This window comes from Melospiza georgiana, chromosome 4, assembly GCF_028018845.1.
Source record: "Melospiza georgiana isolate bMelGeo1 chromosome 4, bMelGeo1.pri, whole genome shotgun sequence".
Classification (NCBI taxonomy): Eukaryota; Metazoa; Chordata; class Aves; order Passeriformes; family Passerellidae; genus Melospiza; species Melospiza georgiana.
In genome coordinates, this window is record NC_080433.1 from 70,820,748 (window position 1) to 70,846,780 (window position 26,033).

Here is a 26,033-nt window from a genome sequence, read left to right on the forward strand (position 1 = left end):
TTCTTCAAGGAGTTGTGCCTAAATTGCTGAGATGCTGCTTTCTAAATCCTGCCTTGTGGCAACCCAAGTCTGTGATTTGCAACAAGAAAAACTTGCCTGTGAGGCTGCACTCACTCTGGGACGTGGCTGCTGTGCTCATGTGGAGTCCCAGCCTGTACCAGAGCAGCTCACAGCTCTCATAAACTTGCACTGCAGTTTGCTTGGAGCCAGCAACTCCTCAGTGTGGGTGTCACACTGCAAGTATTTATTCCTGCCATACACATCTGAAGTGACTTAGCTGAGCTGCCCGCTTAACCTTTTCTGTTCACAATACCTGGGGGAGGTGAATGGACTTGGTTTGTGCCAGAATGGTTTTATATCATCTCTCAGCTCCTGCTGTCTTTGTAGGCAGACTCAGACTTCAGCCTCAGGCCCAAACAGAGCTGTTAGGGAGATTCCTGCAAGTGTAGTTCACAATTGCTGTACATATTTATTTCCAGCACAAAAGATAAAGCAGCCCTGAGCATCCCGCCTGTAGATGAAAGTAGGCAAGCCCTGTGGGCAGGGAGTGCACTGTGTCAGCACTGAGTGTGAAATGGGAGAGAAAATACAGTCCTATGCAAAATACAAGCAAATACAAAAAAGCAGTAATTAGCTGTGTAGAAATGCCAACAGATTCTCAGAGAGATGCATTTTATCCCAGATGAGTTGTGAATATGAACTGGGAGTGTGACCCATAAATTCTAAGGATAGAGAGCATATTATAAACTTTTGGGTCAGTCACCTGCATCACTGAGGTTGCACTTGTGCAACATGGTCATGCATATTCACATGGTTGGGTTTGGGCCCTTTTTGAGCTTCTCTTGTTTCTTCCCTTAGGCTGATTGTAATTAGAAATGGGATCAAGGCTCTGAAGTACAGAGTTAAAGTACATCTGATGTACCCCACATCCACAGGGCTTTGCAATTAGCATTTACAGCTGGATCTATCCACCAGCTGCATTTTTAAATTCATTCTAACTTCACAGAGTAACTAGAGAATTGTCCCCCATTAGGAACTTGTCTGGTGCTACATGTCTGGTGAAACATCTTTATCCCTGCAGTCTCACTCTGGAGGTGTACTGTCAGCCAAGGCTGTAGCCTGTGGTGAGCCATTGATAATGGCTTAGGGAAATTTTCCTCTAATCTAGGAATTAGAAATTATTTGTTTTAATGTGCAAGTTTTTGCCTGGACTACTCTCACCGATTCCTACTTCTAATTCACTGCAATTAAAAGAGCAAAATATTTGTGGTCATGAGGCCTAGACAAATTGCTTCTGACCTACAGAAACCTTGCAGTGCCTTGGGTTATATTAGGAGGATGCTGAAAGGACTGGGACCTCCTCTGCTGCTCTACATAGATGGCATTTTGGTTACAGACAGGATCTGACCATGCTGGAGAATTTTCCTCCTTTCCAATCTGCATGAAGCAGTTGTCTTCTGATACATCCCATAGCAACCACTCCAGCCCAAACTGCAATGATAAAAGTTAGTTTTATGAAACTGCAGAAGTTACTGACATTATGGACAAAGCAGCATCCAATAAACACTGGCTTTTTGTTGGCAATGGCTCTTGATAGCTTAGCCATTCACAAGTGTCACACCTGTCATTTCTAAGTCCTACACAGGTACTTTTGCACTGCTAGGAGAAGTTGTCTACACTGTTATGGTTGGGAAAACATAGCAGCAATGTCATAAACCTGTCAGCATAGATGTAAACCAGAAAGGAGATAAAGGTCTCATCCAAAAGAGAAGAGCAAAATAAAATTTCAAATCTGCATAGCTTAGATTAATCCATATTATTTTGAAAAAACATTCAAAAGCACTAAGCTAGTGGAAGGATAATAAATATGTTTTTATTACATACATACATGTGAATTTTTTTTCTTTCTCTCTGTCAACAAGAGAAATTATCAGGACAGGACTGGAAAGGAGAATGGAAGTTGACTCTACACAACAGTTCCCTGAGTAATCTAACAGGAATAAGGTTTTAACAAGACAGGCAGAATTTACAGATAAACCTAGGTAGACAAGAATGGAGGTGAAGTTACCAACACATCCCCTGAGAGGTAGGTTCCTGCTATCAGAACCATCAGGTAACAAATTAGCAGTGATGTCCTTCTGAAGACATGTCCAGGGAAGCTGGACAAATCTTGGCTGTTACCATAGTCCTTTCTGGCTTTAACACAACATAATGTTGGAATTTTGGGGGAGGATTTGGGGTCTTTGAAGGCTTTTTTTAGTTCTTAAGAAAGAATGGTCCTTCTCTGGTGTGTGTGTTGGAAACTGTGAGCAGCAGAGTTTTTGATAAATTCTGTGAGAAGAGAGGAAACTCACTGTAGTTCCCATGTTGACTATGAGCCCTTTTCATTGTTATTTTACCATAAGCAGAATATCGGCAAACTGCTTTCTTAAACACTGCATGTCCAAACTGATGAGACACTTGATGCCACATTTGACAAAGCTCTGATATTTTCAAGGGAATGCAAAGAAATAACTACAAAAGGAATGATAAAATGCTGAACTTAAAGCAATGATCTCAAAAGTGTATAAAATAAATAGGAGTTTAATTTCTTTAAATTATTATTATTATCATTATTAATAAATTATTATTATTATTATCTCCATGCATTAACTTTTTAAGAAGCAGGAGTGCTCTGACCTCAATGTCACTTATGTAAGAACACTCAGTCCGCAAAGAGAAAGAAGCAAATTATGCACTTTAAAGCCATTCCTGTGTCTAATGCAAAAATTTTTGTTTGGATAATTCAACAAATCACGCAAGTTTTCCACTGAAGTCAGCAGGACAGCTCACATGAGATGCTCATGTGCCCTAAGTTGCAAGATACTGATCTCATATATTCATTATTTATTTATATATTGTCATGATGCTCTTGTTTCCCCGCTCATATTTGTGTTTCCCTTGCACTTTAAACAAAACTCCACTTTACTCCACTCCATGATTTTGCATGGACAGCAAGATGAGTATCTGGGCTCAGATATGAGTAATAAAAATGTATCATTAGTCCATTTTCACAGGTCTCTGTAGAAAAGAAGAAACACCAATAGAAAAGACAATCACATATGTCTTGCATTACTCCTCATTTGTCTTCCTCAAACAGATTGTAAATGCTGCCCTGTGGTTATGAGTTATATTAATTTATTTGCTTAAAAAGTATTCTGAGAAACTTCATGAGTCACCCAACAACATCCAGTTTCTGGTGATCACTGGGTGATCGTTTGTTTTTGTGACAGGAAACACTTAAACTACCAAACACAGCTGGTTAAAAAACAGTGTAAAATGTGCAGGTGCATGGACAGAAAAAAGAAAAAATAAACTCCCTTCCCACTCCCAAAACTTTTATTTTCATAGAAAAATAAGAAGAAAATGGACTTTCAAAGCTCAGAAACCAAGTTACTGAACAACAGAGAATCTCAAATTTAGCTAATATTTTTTTATAAATAAAACCCACTTTGCTTTTATTGGACTAAAGTACTGGACCAACACTCAATGTGAGAATGAATTTAGCCTACATGACTGGACCTACGAATCTTCACAGATAATAGACTATTAAATGTTCAAATAAAGATCTGTGTTTTCAAGTTTATTATATGGGGGTTATTTTCAGCTGATTTACTGTCATTAAAACAATCGTTCCTGGTATTTGTCTGTAGTGCGTCTGTTCAACAGAGATTTAACACTACAAATCCCTTATTTATGAATGTGATAATTTACATTTCTGAACCAGAACTGTCTTCTCTGTAAAGGTGGTGGGGGTCAGGCAGACACTTTAGGGTATGACATGGAATAACTCTCTGATACCAGGACCAGTTAGCAACTGCAAGAAGGTGCTGATGCTCTTAAAAAGCAAACCCATATCCATCCTTTCACCTGCAACTGGGTCAGGGGCTCAGAGCCCCACCCAACCTGGCTTTGAACACTTCCAGGAATGTTGTAATGTTGTCCCGTTCTTCAAAGTTCTTTTAAGCCTTCTGATGTTTACATTCTTATAATGAACTTTCTAACACAATTTTATGTAAAAAATTATTGGTTTACATTCTTTTTTGGAGGAGTAATTTGATGGACTGTTGGTTTGTCCAGTGTCATTGGAGAGGTGGCACTATCGTCCTCCAATCCCCTGTCACTTTTGAAAATCTATAAATGCTGTAGTCAGAAATTAAACTTCCCTTCTTTTTACCTTGGAGTTTCCAGTGTGTGCGTCATTTTATTTTGTGTCCTATAGTCACACAGGAATGGGGCACCCACAACCTCTCTGGGAAACTTGTTCTAGTGCCTCCTCATCCTCACAGCAAAGAATTTTACTGTACAGTTTTATAAGTCCGTTTTCTAAAACCAAACTAAAAAGCAAGAGAACTGGAGGAGTTATTTCACGGCCTTTACCTTGCAAGTCACAAATGCAACAGCACAGTTGTTGGATATGTCATCAGCTTTTCTTATACTGCATGCTAATTTCACTTATTGTTTATCATCTTGCATCTGTGGATTACATCAGACCTCTGCACCTCATGCAAAGGAAAATACATTTACTTCTTCAGCTGTTGTAGAGAAAACACAATGTGACCGTGTTCACAGGAGTCTTAGGATGAGAGAAGAGATGAAGATCTGACTCCATGTTTCAGAAGGCTTGATTTATTATTTTATGATATATATTACATTAAAGTGGTACTAAAAGAATAGAAGAAAAGGTTTCATCTCAGAAGGCTAGCTAAGCTGAAAATAGAATCAGAAAGAATGATAACAAAGGCAGCTGTCTCGGACTCTCTCCGAGCCAGCTGACTGTGATTGGCCATTAATTACAAACATCCAACATGAGACCAATCCCAGATGCACCTGTTGCATTCCACAGCAGCAGATAATCATTGTTTACATTTTGTTCCTGAGGCCTCTCAGCTTCTCAGGAGGAAAAATCCTAAGGAAAGGATTTTCATGAAAAGATGTCAGCGACAACACAATTTGCTTTGGAAAGTGATAGGAAGATGCGAAAGTGATAGGAGTATTTTCTGTACAATCTTTGCAACTGGAATATGGAATTTTTACAAAGAACAAAGTTCACAGTATTTCATCACAATTTTAACCATTATTTCATTTCCCTATCAAGGTTTGATGTGTTACCAAATGTCTCATAATTCTTGAGATGTGGTGTGATAATGATTCAAATAAGTTTTTATTTATAATGTTGCCATTTGTTGAAATTACTTCAAAAATTCTTGTAGAGAACACACTTTGTCCTTTTTATTACTTTTTCTTTTTGGCATTAGGAAAATTGCACTTGAGAGTTTAAGGTGACATTCTTAAAACAAGTATTTTTACTTTTTATTTTAAGAATAAAAGTATGTAACACTAAAAAAAGTTGTACAGACAAAATTGGCAGACATCTCTCAAACAGTAAGTAACTTCAAAAAGGAGGATAACAGAATTCACACTGTAGACAGAAATTCATAATTTTGTCAAATAATTTTATTCAGTGAAAGTATTCAAACACATACTTGGCCTCATGCATGTGCCGTGTTGCCCCCAGCAATATTGTGAATCAAGTGCTAAATGGTTTTCAGAAAATTGCCTGCAAGTTTTTTTTCCTGGAGCAACCGGACAGCCTTATTAGAAACCTCAGAAAGCTTTTCCATAAATAATTTTTTTCTTTCAGGACAAATATTTCTTGAATTTCTGCCACCAAAATTAAGAGGAGAACTTTGTCCTTTAATTGTTATAACTTACTACTAGTAATACGAAATGGGGGAAGAGACAGCATGCTGCATATATTTTACCTCTACCAATCACAGGTGTTGTGTCAAAAGTTGTTAATCTATTTGGCATAGTTATATCATCCACAGCAGGATATTAAAAGGACAAAAAATTCTTCAGCTTTAGCCTGCTTGTGAGAAAAAAAAGCCATCTAATTTTCTTTTAATATCTATAATTTATAACTCTACAGACTTTAATTCATGTTTTACTAATTAAAATATATTTTGAAAATACATTAAGCAAGGGATCTTCCTTCTCAAGCTCTATCAAGACTTCTTAAGGTTAAGTCAACAACAGTGGAACATAAGATGAAAGATAAATAACCTTTAAAAATATTAATCATGAATTGTAAGAAAATATGAGGCAAAATATCGGTGAAGTCATTTAAAAAATATTCGGATCATTTTATAGTCTGCATCTGGTTCTATTTCATGTAAATGCAAGTTGGACATCTATGACCTTTGGGTTAGTAACAGATGCTGTCATGAAGCTGATCATTTTTACATAAGGAAAAGCTAATCAGAATCATTTCAGGCCACCCAATGTTTCCAGAAGGCAATTGCCTGGCACAGCCAAGGATTGCACTGGTCCATGCAAAACTGTATCCAGACACTCTAGAAATAATTTTCAAACTTTATCATCTGTGGCTTTAATTATGAATTTCATATATCAGGTTTTCTTCTCCCCAATGGTGGAAAATACCCACAGAGGCAAAGGCTGAGGGTAGTGCTCTGTGTGCAGAAATGTTTGAAAGGTGCCTGCAGGTGCTGCAAGCAGCGCTGCTGGGCACAGGGGATGGGGTCTGTGAGCAGCCTGCATGGGCCAGGAGGAGGAGAAACAAGTCAGGCATGCAGGCATGACAGAACAATTGTCATGGTTCTAAATGAAGTGAAGCATAGGGATGCCAACCTCACTGGATATCAGCACGAACCTCAGAGTTCCAGCTTGTGCAGGAACAGTCCCACACTGTGCATCACCCACACAGAGTCTGCATCTCATGGCTTTGTACTCTTAAGTGACTCTTGCTGACATTGGCTCAGAGAAAGAGCAGCTATCTTCTCTAGTCCAGTTAGGATTCCCCCCCAAGATAATCCTTAATTATCTCTGCTTTTTAGAAGCGGTTAATCCTTCAATCTGCTCTTTACGTTTCTGGTATTGAGAGGGAAATGCTGGGCAGTCTTGAAAATAATAACCCTTCCTTAAGTGCAATATGATGCACAACAGTGTCAGAAAAAAACCCCATACCCCAAACCCAAACCCAAATCAAAATCAACAAACCAAAAAAAAAAAGAACCAAAAAAAAAACCCCAAACCAATCAGACAAACAAACAAATAAGCAAGTCAAGAAGTATTTAAATTTGGACAATCAGACCTTTAAGATTAAATTGACAGTTCCTCAATCACAAGAAATATCAGAAGTAGAAATTGACTCTCTACCAACAAAGTAAATACAACCTCCCTGGTACAGAATAATAGAATTTTTAAGGGTGGGAAACACCCCTAAGAACATCAAGTCCAGCTGTTAACCCAGCATCTTCATGTTCACCACTAAGCCATGGCCCCAAGTGCCACTCCCACAAGTATTTCAAATACCTCCAGGGATGGTGACTCAGCCACTTTTCTGAGACGCCTGTTCCTATGGTTGACAACACTTTTGGTGTAGAAAATTTTCCCAATTTCCATCTAAACCTCTTCTGATGAAACCTGAGGCATTTCCCCTCCCTTTTTCACTTGCTACTAGATAGAAAAGACTGAACCCTGCCTTGCTACAAACTCCTTTCAGGTAGTTGTAGAGTCTGAAATATATAGAGGGAGCAATATACTGGTGATTGAACCACTTTGTTTTTCTGAGTCAATCAGATTTTAAAGTGCCTATTTAGTTCAGCAAATATGACTTTAATTTTACCAAGAATTAAAACTGTGTCCGATAACCTATAAAGCTATAGCTATTAAATTCCCCATAAAAGGAATTTCAATAAAAGATTCTGTAGCTATTAGAGAAAGTTTATATCCTGTATAGCACTCATTTCATGTTGCACTTCAAAATGGAAGAGCCATACTTTGTTTTGATACAAGTTCATTACACGAACCTCATAAACTTTGGGAAAAAGCACCAAAACATAGTGCAGAAAGGTACTAACATGAAACAATGACAAACCTTGTGTTTCCTAATGGTAATCATTTCAATTATACATATTTTTTGCTACGTTTTAAAGGACTTATAATCTGGGAGCTCTGAGTGAGTGGGTAGGTTTAGTGAGGGTAAAAAAACCCAAACAAACAAACAAAATATTTCCTCTGTTACTGCTATCATGCTCATCTGCACTGTTTCGGGATTTAATTTTGGGATCCATTGGATTGTAAATCAACTGAATTGCAGGCAAAAGCCTCAGATATGGCGAAGACAGTCCAGGGTTTGTTACAGCTGGGTGAATACACCTAAGGTATAAAACAGAGCATTCCACACTATTCTGTTATTTTTAAATGGCTATTCAAGCTATTAAAAAAAAAAAAAAAAAAAAGAGCTCTCTAGTAACAGAATATCCATTTACATGGCACAAGTTCTTCTGGAAGCAATAAAGGTGCCTCTCTGCACAGTGCCCAGGATAGGTTTTCATTCAGAACAGGCCTATTTTCTATTTAAGGCACTTCACTCAACTAGAGATTCTAAAAGATCAAATATCACACTATAGGTTCTCCTTCATGCTTTGCAAAGGAGGCCTTACGTGCAAGCTGCTTTAAAGCACAGTTTTTACTCATGTCATCTGCCAGAATAAAGCACACAGAATAAAGTGGGCTCTTTGACCTTGGAAAGCAAAGCACACTGACAGAAGCCCATGGGTAGCATCTAAAAGACATGAAAATATTTATGTCTGTGTTCACACTTCTTCCCAACATCCTAATACCTCAAAAACTTAATTTAACACCTATATTCTCCAAGAGGTGTGGAAGCATTTGAAAGCTATCGTGTCCGACCCACAATTTTTCGCAATGAAATTTTAGGCAGCTGACAGCTCAAATATTGTGTAGTTTGTTGAACTCGTAGCTGCTAATAAATGGAGACAGAGAAAGAGATACACAAGTGTGCTCCACTTAGGTGGAAACACCCAACAGCCCCAACACCCCCAGAGAACTATTGGGCAGTGCCAGCATTGCTCAGCAATCTCCTCAACCTGGGGAGAGCAGGAGGCACTACTGTGGTGCCAAGCGTGCCCTCTGCAGATGTTCTACTTACAATTTACTTTCCTCTTGGCCATACTACCCTCACAGTTCTGGTGCAGTTCTGGTTTTTGAGAAAAAGAAACTTTATGAACTGTACCAGGATCCAGGAGATAAAACAATGCCCAACCTCAATACAAGCAATCTGTCACCACCGTTCTTCCGTGCTATTAGTTCAGCTAAGGGTTATGTTAAGTTGGATGCCATCACAAGTGGTAAGAAAATTTTTTTATGAATGAAAGAGCAACATATTTTCCAAGCCAAAAATAGTCTACTAAAACCAAATCTGGGGTCAATAATACTTCCTACTTCTAATCCTAAATACTTATTTTTCAGCACGGCTGCTTTTCTTGTTGATGGTGAGACCTTCCACTCACTGAAAATTGAGGATTGATTTTAAAGCTTGGCATGGTATGACTTGCCAGATTAGAACTGGACATAAATATAAAAAATCTGAAAGTTCAAGTGATTAATGACATAAATACCCTTATCAGAAATGTCCTAGAAACACTCCATAATTTCAGAATCGCAAATCACAGCATTTATGTACCAAAATGTGACTTAGTCAAGCTTTGAGGCCCCAAACACACAAAACTGTGATATCTTACACGTAGTTACAGATATTTAACTTTCCAGAACCCTCTAGATCTTCAAGTTTATCTATCTCTAAATTTCTTCTCATTCCATAATGAAATAATAACAATTTCTATAAATTAATAAAATTCAATTAAAACACCAGGCAACAAATGCTTAAAGGTGATTAGTTGTCTTCTTACTGCAGACATATCTTCAACAGCCTGACAGCCAGACCATTCAAGGTAGCCATCCAACCTATAGGCTAGTGGTCATTGCTGCCTCTAAATGTAAGTGCTCAGATTCTCTCTCCTCTCTGAGAACAGATATTCTCAGACTAAAAAAAGACTAGAACAAAACTTTACACTTTTGAGACACATATTATACGTGGAAGAACATGATTCAAAAGATGAGTAACATCCCCTTCACCCCCACTACTATCTCCCCTCTTCTCTGGAAGGCATTCAGGGTTAGCTCAGACTGTGCTGCAACCACAGGCACCAAACAAGCTCCTCTCAGAGCCTGGAGTTTGGCATCTCCTCCACTGTGTCTGCATAGCAATGGCCTTTAAAGCAGATGTAGGTCTGTATCATTCCCTGGGAGCTCTGAGCCTAGATTCACATCTGCCTTGTCTCAGGGGGAATTTCCTGAGCCCAGGCATTGAACTGGGTTGATCCAGAAAAACAGAAGAGTAAAGTTTTGAATAAATATATCTCCATTATTTGGATTTTCTGTGGATCTTGCACCCTCATGCCTCAATTTTGACAGCAATGTGTGTATGCAAACTTCAGTAAGACTCCCAGTGGCTGGTCATTGGGATAATTCTCCCTCCTCCATGTCTGTATATCATGGATCTCCACTGTCCAGCCCAGGAACACAGACATCTAGTGCTCACCTAGTCCATCCCACTGCATAAAATTTAGCCCCAAGTTCTCAAAGTTTCCCTGCCTGTTATTTCCCTGACTGGTATTCCCAAAAGATATTACAAGCAAACCCTACCACTATACGGAGCCTTTTCTCTTTTGTGCAGACTACAGACAAACAGGACAAACAGCTCCTGACTTCCAACCCACTTGAAGTTAGGTACTACAGTATCTTTTTAGGCAGAGGGGACCCCTAGCATCTGCAATTTTCTCTTAGAGCTAATTAATTCCTGCAGATTAATTAATTCCTGAAGATCCCAGAGTTTATATGTCAATCTGACTAACATGTATCATAATGTGCAATACGTGGACTCCCAAAATAGCTAACAAGAATAATAAAGAACAAGCTGACAATAATAATACATGCTAACCACACATACCAAAACATTGTGCTGTTAGTCAGTGTTCCAGGCATGTTAATTAACATTTCCATACTGTGTGTATTACAATGCTCAAAAAAATTATTTTTTAATAATCAAGCCACAGAACGGAGGCTGAGATCACAAGAGTCTGGGTCACAAGAAGAGTCTGGGTTAAAGCCACGGAAGCTAAAATGGAAATTCTGAGTGAGATTTCATTTCCAAATCCACATGTTTTATTTTGTTTATGAAAGAACTAATTTGGTGGCTGAAGAAAATAATTGAAAGATACTCTTGAAAAGGAAGAGTGAATACCACTGAAATCCTATATTTCATATTTGCTTCTCAAAACAGCTGTCAGAAACTAGCAGTGCTAAGAACACACTAAAAAAAAACCCCAAAAAATATTAATGCATGAAGTAGAACATGGAAATTTTGCTTAATATGTTAACTCTTCTCTTTGAAAAGGCATACAACTAAAATAGCACTAGAAAAGTCTTTTTAAAGAATTCACTTTCCAATCATTAAGGCAGATGGTTAAAGCCTGTCTAAGTCTTGCAGCATGTGTAACCAGCTCCTAAACTCTGTTCACTCTTCAGTAACTCAAAAGCAATTGACAACAACAGCTAGGTGAGAGAAATCATAAACATGTTTACCATTTCCTCAAAGGAAACACTGATTATCAAGTTCAAATACCTGTTCTACACAATATGGGCTGGAGATTTAGTCAAGGAAAGATTTATAACACACAGAGGAGAAAAAAGGTTAAAAACCCCAAAAGGAAAAGAGGGGCAGATATTCTCTTTAAAGGGAAGACTTCACTAAAAGGCGTGTGGGTTTCTGAACAAGGTTTCAAAAGAAAAGGTCAGCTCCTGAGAATGTGATATTCTCAATCTGACAGAGAGAAATTATTAAATATTCAAAACAATTATAAGAAATACAGTTAGAATGTAGATTTAGCCATTCTCCTGGAAGTCTCATTTTTCTTTCCTCTTCCCCCATATACATTTTGGAAAAAATATATTTGTATATTTCCAAATTATTAGAAAGAGGGATATTGTTCTCAATGTCTTAAGCAGCAGAGAAAATGCTGTACCATTTAGGGTGGACATTTTTCAGTCAAGCATTACAAGGAGCACTGGACTAATAGATGTGACAATGAAGGCATTTTGTAATATTTTTGTTATATAATGTCTTGATTTCTGTAGATGGTTAGCAGCAATAGAGCTGCATTGGACAATGTGAAGTCATCTCTCAAAATAATTCAATATGACAGGCCAAGTGCATTCTGATTTTATTTGCACAAGGGATGAATATAGAATATCTCACTGCAGTGCAGCCATTCCCATATCAAACTGATCAGGTCAAAGATGCTCATAAGTTCCAGAAGAGTGGGGGAAAAACCTTGAAACCTTGTGTTGTCCATGAATGTCTTCTCCTGTACTTAATAACTCGTGCATTTTAATACAGCAATTAAACTAAACATGTACAAGAAAGGGATTTTGGGGATTTATTTATTTCTACATCTCAATGGCAGTCAGCCTACAGAAATCATGGAGGAGTGCATTCAGCATGTGGGGATAATCATGTAATTAGCAAGCAATGTTTAATCTAGTTGAGGCTGGTAATCTCTGGTTGTTGATGCACAGTGTCATGCACTGCCTTGTAGCATTTCCACATGGGTGATCTATTACTTTGCAGCACTAGAATCTGCATTTGATTTCTTATTCTCTTATCTACTCCTCAGGGATCCAGTAAATCCATCAGAATTTTACAACTGCCATTCTTTCTAGGCTGTGTCACACTCGCAGTCAAGGATTAAATTCAGGCTTCTAAAGCAGTTGCTGCTTGCAGCTTTCTGCCCTGCACTTCAGAGATTGCCAGTGCCCCTGCAGGAAGTCTGAAACCCAGCAAAGACCTCCTGGGCACCCCAAGCCTGTTTACTGAGGTACACACATCCACTTTAATTATGGTCCTCAGCTAAGAACAGCAGCAGCAGTTCAGAAACTGACTGGATTGTGACTCAGTTTTGGTCAGAGGTGGGGACAACAGCTTGGGCAGGACCCATCTGAGCCATCTGATTTTACTCTGCTTCTCATGTGAATGAACCCTTGGACTTCACCAGTGTTTATGAGTTAGCAAATGGCAACCCTTCCAAAAGCAATTGTTTCAGGACAACAGGGATACTTCAGCTGTCTCAGACTCTTAATTTACTGAGAGCTTTACAGACTCTCAGTTTTGCTTTTCTTTTTCTATTCCAATTATTTTTTTTAATTTTCAGAGTCACAAATTAAACAGAAATGAAGGTTGCTGTGCATCCTTCTCTGAACCCCATGAAGACCTGTGTCGTCACTGTCTTCACTCTCCTCAGACAATTAAGTTTAACTACATGAAACACAGAGGTATTACATAGCAAATAATGTAGGCTTATTTACATGTTTTTATTATACAGAATAAACAATAAAATAGTTGCTGATTTTAAATGATAAACTTTTATTCTGAATATACTGTTTTTGCACAATAATTAACACAACAGTTCTAGGATTATAAACTTTTTATAACATTATTGTACAAATTTTTACAAAAAAATTATTTTTTTTCCAGGCTTGTCAAGTTCCACAAAAGTGTCAAGAGAACACAAAAAAAGGGAGAAAGACCTGCTTGCCTTGTGAGAGCAACCAGGTCTTTTTTTGCAGAAACGCACACCGAGCATTTCAATAAAAATATCCCAGAAAGCATGATCCAGACATTCCATACAACACAAGAAGAGAAGACAGCTTTGTCAGATCACAATCGCAATTTCATGGCATCTGAACAAGACAGTATCCCTTTAGCCTCAGTGAAATATTTCTTCAAGATGATGTTTTTCTTTTAAACCATAAACAGGACAGATGCAAGTAGCTGGGAACAGGGTGAGGCTAACTTTTCAAAAGTCTTGAATTGTATTCAGATGCTTTGTTTTAATCTTTTTACAATAGTGTACAATGAGTATTAACAATATTAACATTGTGGTATGAACAAAATAATAATAAATGTGGCCTTTGTTAAAGGCTTGGATGTCTGATGAAGTTAGGGTAAAATTTATCCTAAGAAAGGAGTTATTAAGATTTCACCTTAGGTTGACATTCCAAAAACACTCAAGTGCATTGCAATGCCTTTTTGGCATTAATATATTTCTTAATAACCAGTGTGCTAGCATCTGAATTTTTGGATCAGTGGTACTGACGTTGTGTTTTGGAATTAAGTCATGCTAAGCATGTTTGTTATGTGTTAATGGGAAAAAAGGTTTTAATGTCTCTTCAGTGACAGCAAAAAGCTCTCAACCACAGCAAGTAACACTTGGGTTGCAAAGGTCACTTAAAAGGGATACTGCCTATTTGAAACCAGTAAGGCCAGGTTTTAAGTTAATAAAAGGAATATTGTAGGAAAACTTACAAATGGCAGCAACACTGTTGTTTTTGTCAAGTTAAGCAGTAAAGCCTCAAGCATTAGAAACATGAAAAAGATCATACTAAAGTCTTAAAGTTACAGGACCTAAAAATCTTGTCAATCAGACCTGCTATGTCATGTTAAAAACCTGTTACAAATATGGACCACGGTCAGTGTTTCGGCAGTAATGCTGGTTGTTTAAAAGAAAAAAACTAGAAAGAAACCTTTCATGTTAAGTCCTCAGATCATGTTCTGCACAGTACCATGCTGTAACAACTTTACTGGTGGTTACTTGTCAGATGTACAATACACTGCATGACTTTTGTGTGAACTGAACCAGTCCCAACAGTTCCCTTCATGCTATTAAAGGAGTTGAGCATCCATTGACAGAGCCTTGTATCTGACTTTAAAAACCACAGCTTTTTACAGTATATCATATCTTGAAATATTTTAATTTAAATTTTAGGCTCAAGCTTCTTCTTTCAACGACAAGAGTAGATGACTATGATGCACTGTGAGGATAAGGATACTCTTCTGCATGAGAATTTAGTAATGCGAGTTATTTCTATCAGACTGGTATTGACATTTTGAGATAGCTGAAGTTCAGATTGCATTTTTGGTCTATGTTTTGAATTTTGCAGATATTGGAGTATTTAAAAAAAGTCTTGACAATCACTTGAATATACTATAATATATCATTTCAAAGTATTTAAAATACTACTTTCTAAAGTATTAATAAGATGGGAATCATATTGACTAAATGTTTATATACAACGTCATAATGTTAGCTGGAAGGCCAAATATTTATATAGAAACACATTTTTTCAGGTAATGTAGAGGGGCAAATGTGAGGAACAATGGACATTTCCCTCTTTGGATCACCCAGGAGGGCTGTGTGTCTGTATGGCATGGGCTTCTCCCTCCTCTTGCACTGAGCACTCTAAGGGAAGTGGGATGAGAGCAAAAGCCACAGATGTTTCCTGTGGCAGCATGAATTTGTGCCATCTATCTTTCTTTCTTCCAACAAACTTCAATCAAGTACTTATCGAGTCACTCTGAATATGGCCTACCAGCAAAGGCAAAGTGTTTTAAACAGTGCAACTTGTCCATGAAGGGTTTCTTTGGGAAGCTAAGTGAAAACTATAGAGAACTTATAATACTAACGTGAAATTAAAAGAGCACAACACAAACCAACAAATACTCAAAGTAACCTCAGAGTAAAAGCAGTGAGTGCAGTAATTATTGGCCTAATCCTAGAAAACTTGCTCCTCCCACAAAACAACAATTGACCACATTAGGAAAATCACTGGATGCAGTCTTGGCATTAGAAACACTCAAACCAATTTTTTATCAGGTGGTAATTGGTACTAGAGTGAACAGAACTACAGCACTAAGACTAGAAGGAAGAGCTCCAAGTTTATCTTCACCCTTATCATCAACATTAGCTCACCTTCCCTGAGGAGGACCTGAAGTCATCTAAAACATTTAATTGTACTTTTAACCCTATGACATTGCTAGGTATAATTTTTTTAAACCTAGATTTTATCACTGATCAAAAGGTCAGGATTTCTGTTTTTCACTCACCGTATTTCCAAACATGAGAAAATACACAGCTGGAGCCAAGGTACATGAAAAACAATGAACCAGCCATGAGTACAACTACAGTAGACATCTGATTGTTCAAGCCATGCCATGGCTTGGAGTAGCTTCTTCAGTTTTCATAGGATATTAATGCATGCCCAATCATTTTTTTAAGCTTTTGGCATGATCAAAATTATATCAATCAATTGCCAGCATATACATACTGATGATTTGCATTTTTTTTAAATTTTTTTAATGAGCTAGTGTATTGTGCCATATTAATATTTGCATATTGCAGTTGTTAGCAGAACTGTACAATACCAGCAGAGTTGCACATTCATTGGTTTAGCTGTCTTGCAATACTGTTTAGTTCTGAAAACTAGAAAAAAAAAGCGCAAATCATATTTTGCATCAACACTATGCTACACTGTAATATTGTAATTTACTGCACCAACCTGTATCACCAATGAGGTTGTATAAAAACAACTTCTAGAGTTATTATTCACAATCAAGTATCAATGTGCATACATATAGATTCAAGGCTCCCCATTTGTTTATATTTTTTCTAATCACAGCAACCACGTAATTTTGCTGTTAAATATGCTATTTTCAATAATAAATAGCAACAGCATAAGTTTTAATATTATGGGTAGGTTCATATGAAGAAAACAAAGGGGGAACCTGATATGAACCTTAGAGAACATATACTTCCAAAAATAAATGTGTTAAATCTGATTTTTATATTCTTAAAATATCTGTACACAGGTTTTCATGAGATTGCTATTCTGTAAAAAATCCACCTCAACCCTTTTGTTACAATAGCTATATTTACCCTATTTTCTCAGCTTTTTCATTGCACAGTATATTCAGAGCTCTGTTTCATAATATAATGTAATATGATTTGATTGCAACACATTGCAATGTTCAATTTCTCACACAATACAAGAATCACTCTGTTATCTTTTCAATGAACTATACTCTACCATCAAAGAAAACAAACTGAAAAACAATAACTTAGCATCATCATCATGCAAAATACCCCTGGAAACCAACATTCAAATATCACAAAGACATTTTTTATTCACAAGCATTTTTGTTTCAGCCTTTGAAGAATTTCTACTAGCTTTATATGTAACTGCATTGTGAAAAGGAGGTGAATATTACATTTAAATTAACAATTTTTTTCTGACAGAAGATTACACCAAGTTTAAGATGAAAATCACTTTTTTAGTTACACTCTCCAGTACCTTGGAATTTTGAAAACCAGTAGTTTTCTCCCTTTCCTCCTTTCTACATACAATATCAACCTACCAAAGCTTAGCTGGCTGTAGGATTCATTTTGGAAAATTAACCACTCATCATAAAGCATTCTAATCATGCTGAACTTCTGGTGAAGACTGGCCAATATTTTCATTTTACTCAACAGGTTTGGACAAAAGTGATGTTAAAAGCAGCCATTGTGGTGCTAGTAATTTATATTGGGGAGAACGTTTTCCTTTTTCTTTTTGGTTTTTAAACTGTTCATGTAAAAGAATATAAATCTCCAAGATATCCAAAGCTTTAAAGAAACAAAAAACCATATACATCAGCTATTGTTAGGGGAGCCCTTTTACATGAAGTCATCAAGATTACAACAACAAACAAATGAATAAACAGAAGGTTTTAGCTTTCGCCAGTGGGGCAGGTACAGAAATCAGTTTGGATGGCGCGGATGATGCAGCATTCACACACGGGTAAGGATCTGACACTCCGACATGCAGGCGTCGTGGCGCCCCGATGAGTCCCACAACGCGCGGTAACCAGACGCGAGCGCTGCTCTTCTGCTGCTCCTCTCAGTGGCTGACCCTTTCGGAAATGGAACTGAGGCTATCGTTTTGGCCAGGTCTCGGTTAAGTTATGCAGGTTTTGGTTTAGCAAGGTCATAACTGGCAGTGTCTGCTGCCAGATAACAGCCAGAGCAGGACCAACTGAATTGCTACCATAGACCACAGTGATGGACTCAGACTAGAGGCCCCACCGCAGTCAGCCGAATCCTCCTGCCGACAAGAAGAGAAGAAATCATTTATTATTCGTTACAGGGAAGCTGCTGTAGAGAAAACTAAACTATAGCTTAGTTTTCAATATTTTGAACTAGAATTGAGGCATCATTTTTGATCTTATATGTGTTATTTTTCTAAAACAATCCCTGGAAGTTCCTCTGATTTTTGGTACAAAGACTGGCGCTATTACTTTAACTATAAACATCGGAGGATTAAATACTTTCAAGGTTTACAGCACAAACTTATGAACTAGATGGGATACTTACACCATCCATCAAGAAATGCTATGGAACATACCTGGGGGCCCCAGTAAACATCATCCATATTGCTTAAAATTGCATTCATTTTAAGATTCTGAGTATGACTTTATTGTGAGAAAAGACAGAAGAACAGATAACTTTTCAAGTTTAGAAAACAAACAGAAATATATGTTTATGACCATTTCATCAAATGATTGCGCAATAAAATGAATATGGTCTGCAGGTGAAGATATGATTAAAGAGAATGAAAATCCTTTCTCTGCCTCTGGTGCTCTATTCAAGTACAACAAGGAAATTTTCCATTGCACTACTTGTACATGCTGGATGCAGTTTGAAGCTCTCTCTGATCTGCACTGCTGTCATGCATCAGTAACTATTCCTTATGCCACACAGCTGTCACACCACTCTTCCTCATTCCTCTCCACCATTAATTGCTGATCTTTGATCTCTCTTTACTTATAATGGTTAATACCATTCACATTTTGGACCTATTCATTAGTCTGGCTGAAATACATTTGATACCTGTTCTGGAGCCTGTAACACCTTAAACCTTGTTTTTCAAGGCTGATACAAACTCTGATTGGTACCTAAAACACCAGGAAAATTTTCCCCTCTCCACTTTGTCTGAGAAGTCTGAGATCCATGGGTAGCTCTAAAGGCTGAAAATATTTGGTCTTTCTCTTGTTTTCACAGTATTCTGCACCCATGGTATAAAAAGCCACTTTCCATTTTCCAAAAGATTCCAAGCCTCCAAGGGCAAGAAAACAATGTAGGTGGAAAGGAATTTAGGTATATTAGCAACTGGCGAAACTTCTTGAACAGGAGCAATATGTGCAGGGAAGGACAGACAACTGAATCTGAACAGTAACAAAGTGCATGCTGGCACAGAAATTAAAAAGTATATATATATATATAACAAAAATCAGAGGAAAGCCAACAGGCAGGGAAAAACTGGTTCAGACTGACATGCCACTGAGGCATATGCAATTAATACTTAATATACCCCAGACAAGGCTGGGATGGGTGTGTGTGGGGGTGTGTGTGTGTGTGTCTATAAAAATTAAAATCATGATAAATAAGAAAGAGTCATTAAACAAGCTTTAATTTATTAGCAAATTTCCTTAAGCAAATTTTGCATTCCTTAAGCAAAACTTCCCAGCTTTGTAAGAATAGCAATGCCGGACATCAAGTTTAATCAAATGGGCAAGAACAAGAAAGTACATAAAAATGGCAGATCCAATATAAGCAGGAAATGCACAGGGGGGGATAAAGTGGTTCTTTGAAACCTCTTTACAGAATATACTGAAATGATAATAGAAATTTTTTGACTAAATTAAAAACACAAAGCCAAATTTGATGTTAGGGCAACTCCTTCATAACAGAGGTGTAAAGACATAATTTGGGAATTGCAGGGCATAGGAAAGACCAATGAGTCCTTTATACCAGCTTTAATGGGTGAGAATTATGATGTTATTTATTTTGCACACAATGCATTCTTTAAAGCTGGTAGGTTTCCAAAACATTTTGGGAAAAAATATGGAAAATCAGATAAAGTAGACAAAGTAGACCCAGTACATTATCAGGAGTTATAGCATTGACCAAGAGTCTCTTTTAGAAACTTGGATGCAAAAAACTGCAGCAATCCCAAGCCCAAAAAAAATCCCCAAAATAGCATTCAATTTCCTTAGAAAGAAATAAAAATTCATTTTGTCCTAAAGCAAATACCTCATGTTGGTTGCCATTCTTTATTAACAGTAGCTTTTTCCAGATATATCTCTTTCATGTGTAAACTTTATAATTTAGTTGTATAGTTTTGGCTTGGCCTTTTGCTTTGTTTGGTTTTGTTGTTGTTGCTTTGGTTTGATTTGCTTTTTCATTTTATTTCTTTTTGGTCGATTGCACTCTACAAGTTCAAAATTCCTAAGATTTCTGCTCAACAAGAAGTCCTAAGTGAACTCTGCTAACACCAGATTTGTACAGGATGCTAAGATTTCAAGATGCACTGAACATCCTGGTTTATTTAGTTTGGCTCTGTCACTATTTGCATCTGCATTGTGTCTTGTCATGCAGCTTTATTTCTATTTAAAGCACTTAAAAATAACCCTGTTGCTTCTTCCTTACAGTGAATACCATCAAAAACAGAATTATCAGTAAAGGTTTCCTCTCACAAGATTTCAGTGAATGGTACTCAGTGTTACCTCTTGGTATTTATTATTCTTATCACTGAAATTACTTGGAAGAATCATCTTTGAAGAAAGAGTTGAAAGCAAAGCAGGAGATTTAAAATTTCCAACAGACAGGAGATGTCTGGAGAGTATAAGCAGTAAACTGAAGGTCTTAAACAAAATTGTGCATAACATGAAGGGAAAATACCTTTATAGCAAAAATGGCATCCAGTATAGATAGAAAGCAAGTAGGCCTCCACATATAGAGTTATACAGGACTCAGCTTACATCATCTTGCATTAGGCCAAATATTGCAAATTATGTTGATAAATTAATCCTACCACCATATCTTTTTGAAAACACCTTCCATTCTGTTGTCCATTTCTATTTGCTCTAAGAGGCTTTCTTTTTAACCACACCACAGTTTCTCAACCGCTCTTACATTCACCAGTCATACAATGTAATCCTATTGGGTTGAAATGAAGTATTTTGGTATCTTTTTTCCCCCTCTCCCTAAGACTACACAGAGAAGTTTTTAAAGGACTCACAAGTCCCAACAGTGGAGAATATCTTGGAAGCCTCATGCAGAACAGTCATCATCTTATTATGAACGACAGCATTAAACTGCACTACACAAAAGCATACAAGGCTTATACACATATTTAAAGCTTAGTGAGATTTTAACCTCATATTGATCAAAGCCACATCAAATTTCTGAGGTTTGTAGACCAATTTGCAGTGGTAAACCAGCAGTTCTGCCAAGAACAATTTCTAAATATTGTCTCTGGAATCACTTAATTCTTTTGTGTCGTAAGCTAAAACAAAAATACTTGTGGCAAAGAAGGTACAGTAAATCCTATCTAAATTAATTTTTTTCCCCACAGAATTTCACACTGTAATTTTCTTCTGTTTAACTCTCAATGTTGTCAAAACTACAGGAAATGTGAAAATATAAAATAAGAAAGAGGACAAAATCTGATTTTGTTTATTTACATGAATTAAAACAATCAACAGTCCTCTTGAAATAAGCAGGATTACACCCCAATTTAAAACTAGATTGAGAAAAATGTCAGTTTTGAATGGTCTTCAAAATGCCTTTTTTTAATAACACTTCCCCTCTACTTGAGCTTTAAGAAAACATTTCAGCTGTTTCATGTTAATGTTATTTTTGAGATTTCTTCTAAAGCATCTTATAACAAAGATATACAGCATTGTTTTATCTTCTCTTTACATTATCTTATCTTTACCTCTTCTAGTGCAATGAGACACTGAACTATTTTTAAGCAGTTTCACTGAAATTTTCCAGCCCATGACATTAATCACACAAATCCTGAATAACAGATCAGCTGGGGATGTCCTCTCTTTGTTGTCTTCAAAATTATGTCTGAGTATAAATTCTCTTTGAAGAGAGAGAGACTTGTAAAAGAAATTGGAAAGAATTGTTGTAGGCTGCTTTCATTTCACCAGAAGTGTATGAGAAATTTCTTGCATTCATTACAGCAAATTTTCTTGCATGCTTGAGACAGAGAAGTGTCAGATCCAAATGTCATCTTTTTCATGTCATGCCTTACTAGGACAAGTCTAGGTAAGGCTGTTCTACAGCATCACATGCCATGAAAATTATTTAGTACTTTCAGAATGGAAATGAATGCTTTTATAAAACCATACCTTAATTTTTAAGTATCAAAACAACATACTCATTGCTATACATCAGCATTTCCTTGAAGACACTGCCAGTTCAGTTTTAAAAATACACTTGGTACTATAAATACATATATACACTAAGGCTATAAACACACTTGTTTCTCCTTTAGAAGTGCACTATAACTATTTAATGTGCTAAAACTTTGGTTTTAAATAATAATAATTCATTAGAACCTACTGTGCTACTTTGACTTATAAAACAACGTCTGCCCAAAGAGCTTCTGATGTGGCCTTGATACCAATGGATTACCTCAGTCACACCTTTTCTAAGCATGTATATAAATGTTTCATATTACACTGTGAACAGCTTTGCTTTTACTCAAGAGTAATTTCTAGGTCCAATGCATGGTCATTCACAAATTTTGGGTTGTCCTCCTTTGGACTACCAGACAAAGCTGTCAAAGGTGTGGATCTCCCCATGCACAGACTGGGGACACAGGCAATTCCATTGGGATATATCCAGTTGCCCGGACTGCTAATCACCCTCAAAGCTCCCACTGACATACCTGGGAGCTGATGGAAGTAAGACATTCCCAGTGGGGGCTAAAAACTTGTACATTTCCTTTCTTTAGTCTCAGGCATGGCAAACAAAACCAGTGTGCATGTACAAAGTAAGAGCAAGCCATTTGAGGCAGTGATAATGACTATTTTGTTATCCTTGATGAAAAGTAAAAAAAAGACCCGTCAGGTTAGTGAACCTGATCAGCTGGATTGTATCTGTGTTGGCTTCAGTGATTTTAATATAACTACACAGATTAATGTCCAGAGAGAACCCGTTTCCAAAATCACAAAGTTATTAAAAACAAGATGGATGAACAAAATTACCTTTATAACTTTCTGCTGCCAAAAGCTTATCAGCTAAAATTATATTCTGAAGTTTCCCACCTTCAGTAGAAAGCACATTTTGGGCAGAAAGAATTCAGCTCAAGGTGAGTCTCTGCTGCTTTATGTACATTGGACAGTAGCTTTTTAATTAAAGAAACTATGTGCAGAGCAAATTGCATGAGCAAGAACATGAGATGCTAATCTAGATTTTAATGTGAATTACTACTGGCTTAAAGAAAGGCCTTTCACCTTTTCCTACAATCTTTTGCCATGGTTGTGCAAGTTCCTAGGTTTGCAAGAAACTACGTCATTTAAATACAGAATAAGAAACTTCAAAATTACTCAAAAAAGAAACTCTTTACCAGAATTTAAAGATTTTTTTTTCATTTATGTTCAAGATATATTAATTGAAAGTTCCCCTAAGTATAGAGAGAAAATAAATTACTGTTAACATAACTTTTCTAAATTTCAGTTAATTTTAGTATTTCATTAATTTTTAATATTTCATTACATTAACTCTGAAAAATGCCCTGAAAGCTTTTGTCTCTGCCTCAGTTTTCTTTACTTTGTTAGACATGTGAGTATCTCCCTCTAGTGGTTTCCAGGACAATGTTGATCAGAACCCCTTCAGACACACATTTTTTGCTCTCTAGCTCAGCAGTTCTCTTGCAGACATGTCGCTTGCACAGGGACTCGTGATGCAGCCCCACACCACCAAATGCAGCACAGCCCAATTGCCAAGGCTTTACTTGGAAACCCCAGAGCCTGCACTTGGTCAATATACAGAAACTTACATAGTTAATTAGAAGTAAAACCTCACCTTCTGCTGTAATCAGGCAATTAATATGTTTAAGCCACCAAAAATTAAAAAGTAAAAAAAAAATATTATTTTACTGAATTCCCAGTTTAACCAAATTGATTCACACCATTATCTTCAATTATTTACTGTTGTGTTCGTTTGAATGCAGTGAAAACTCCTTGCTCTTCTCAATAACAACACACACATCACTCATCCTTTCCACCCCTAAGTAAAGCTTTACTTTCACAGGTATGCTGTCTCTTCTGTTTGCTTTGTATCTATTTTTATCTGTGAAAAACACTTTCTTCTTCTGTTCATTTTAACAAGGACAAGGAAAAAATTCTTAGAAGTGAAGGATGCGGACTCAGCTGGTACATGTGCAATCTCAAAGAGCCAACCATGTAAATCCAACAGGTTCCCTTGTATTTGTATGTTCTATGGGAGAGGCCCTCATGTTTAGTAATTGTGATTTATAAGGCTCCAGACAGGTTTTTTTCATATTTAATTTCCCTTAATATTGCGACAGTAATTTACTCCAGATTGTTGCTTTTGGGACTCGCATCATTCTGTTTTCTTTTGTATGCTCAGTAAGTAAAAAAGTCTGCTAATTTTTTAAGCCAAGAACAAAACAAAAATTAGAGAAAGTAACTGACCATCCACACCACATGAAAACTTGCAGAAAAATGAAGATAGGAGCGGACATCATGGCAGAGGCACGACTCGTTGTGCATATAGGCTGATCCTATTAATAACGGGCAAAGTAGCAAGTAGAGGAAAGGAAAGAAAACACAGAAAAAAAGACATACAAGATGAGATATCATGCAGATTGCTGGCAGTTAGCAGAGTTAATGTGAAAGCATCCACCCAAGAGCAAGAGATTCACAGCAAATTTTGCAAATAAACTTAATCAAAACAATCCACTGTTACAAAACACATGACTTACACATTGATCAGCACATCAAGCTAGTGAGCAAGAGTTGTACTTTCACACACAATCATATCAGGATCGTTTGGAATATTTACAATGGCTGGTTAGCTTTTGGATGGGTTTTCAACTTTATTTAATCTTTGTTGGCCAGTAAGAAGACTTCCTCTTTAAAATAAAATTCGGTTACCAGAAAAATGCATTGAATACCAGTTCTCTAAACTTTTTAAATACTACTGACATGACAGTAATTGTGTCTCATTACAAGAAAAGCAGAGAACATACTGGAACAAATTTTGGTATACAGCAGTTAAAAACAATTAAGTGCACTGGTTTGGGACAAACTTTCCACTGCAGGAACTGCAGGATTGCATTAGGCATTGAAAATGCATTTATAATTTTTTTTCTAACTAATACCAGGCACTTCCTTGTTCAGTACTATTTGTCTTAAGATTTATTCTGAACAACTTGAATTCAACGTAATCTCTTTTGTATCTTTGAAAGGTAACATAGAAATAAGATTAAAAATAGTTTAGATATGTGGCAGAGTTATAATTTTTCTCTTTCAAAACCAATGCATTCAACACCAAAGTACCAAACAGCATAGTTTTGGTGATTTCAGTAAAGCAATGCACTTTTAAACCTGCTAAGAACATGACCTAAAGGCAGTACAATTTGCAGAATTAGAAACAATGTCCTAAACCATATTCAAAATTTAAATAATTTAACAATACCTTAAATTATATTTGGAAACATTATTATAAAAAATACTACTTCTAAGCCAAGATTATTGTATAATTGTGCAAGCCATTGAAGAACTGAATTTCACAGTACCATACAGAGATCAACAGTTTTACGCTCACTGATGATATTTTAGTAGGAATCATGTGTGAAAGTGCAATGGTTATAGGACAGGCAGATAAGAAAGCAGCTGTTAAGTTTATGTTAATTGAAATAAAGTGGCTATGGTCTAGAGTGAACAGTATGTTTAGTGATAAAAAGGTTTCCAGGCACCAAGGTACAGCTAAACACATTTTTCACTGATTGTCTAAAGCTGCTCTACAATTGTTTATAGGGATATTCTTAGAACCTTACAACTTCAATTTTACCTGTTTGGCTTCATCAAAACAGATTTCGGGACCCTTTCTGTATCTCGGTTGCTTGACCATTTCACATGGATTTGGCCCTTCATCTGTTCCTCTGGTTAAGGAGTCTCACTCTTTTTCATGCATTGTACATGAGCAGGATCAACATTCTGTTTTTATTGTTATGGCAGGAGAGAAGATTTACACTAATTCAGATAGTGCTGAAATAAACATCAATATTCACAGCTCCTTGTTTAAATTCAAGAAACCAAATCCAACCATCCAGATAAATCAAAATTAAATACCTTCTTTTATACTGCTATAATAAAGAAAATAAACCTTCTGCCAAACTTTTTATAACATTTT

The 26,033-nt window shown here is 36.8% G+C and overlaps 1 protein-coding gene across 3 annotated transcripts in view; it reads right to left on the reverse strand.

Annotated features, from left to right (window-relative positions):
- Positions 1-13,328: 13,328 nt before the first annotated feature.
- Positions 13,329-26,033, reverse strand: part of CACNA2D1 (calcium voltage-gated channel auxiliary subunit alpha2delta 1) — a 360,232-nt gene continuing 347,527 nt past the window's right edge. For all 3 annotated transcript variants that reach the window (XM_058023720.1, XM_058023719.1, XM_058023722.1), the window contains 2 exons: positions 25,692-25,774; positions 13,329-17,901 (listed from right to left, as the gene is read on the reverse strand). In XM_058023720.1, the coding sequence (XP_057879703.1) occupies positions 17,785-17,901; positions 25,692-25,774 (200 nt within the window). In that variant the 3' untranslated portion in view covers positions 13,329-17,784. The remainder of the gene's footprint in view (positions 17,902-25,691; positions 25,775-26,033) is intronic.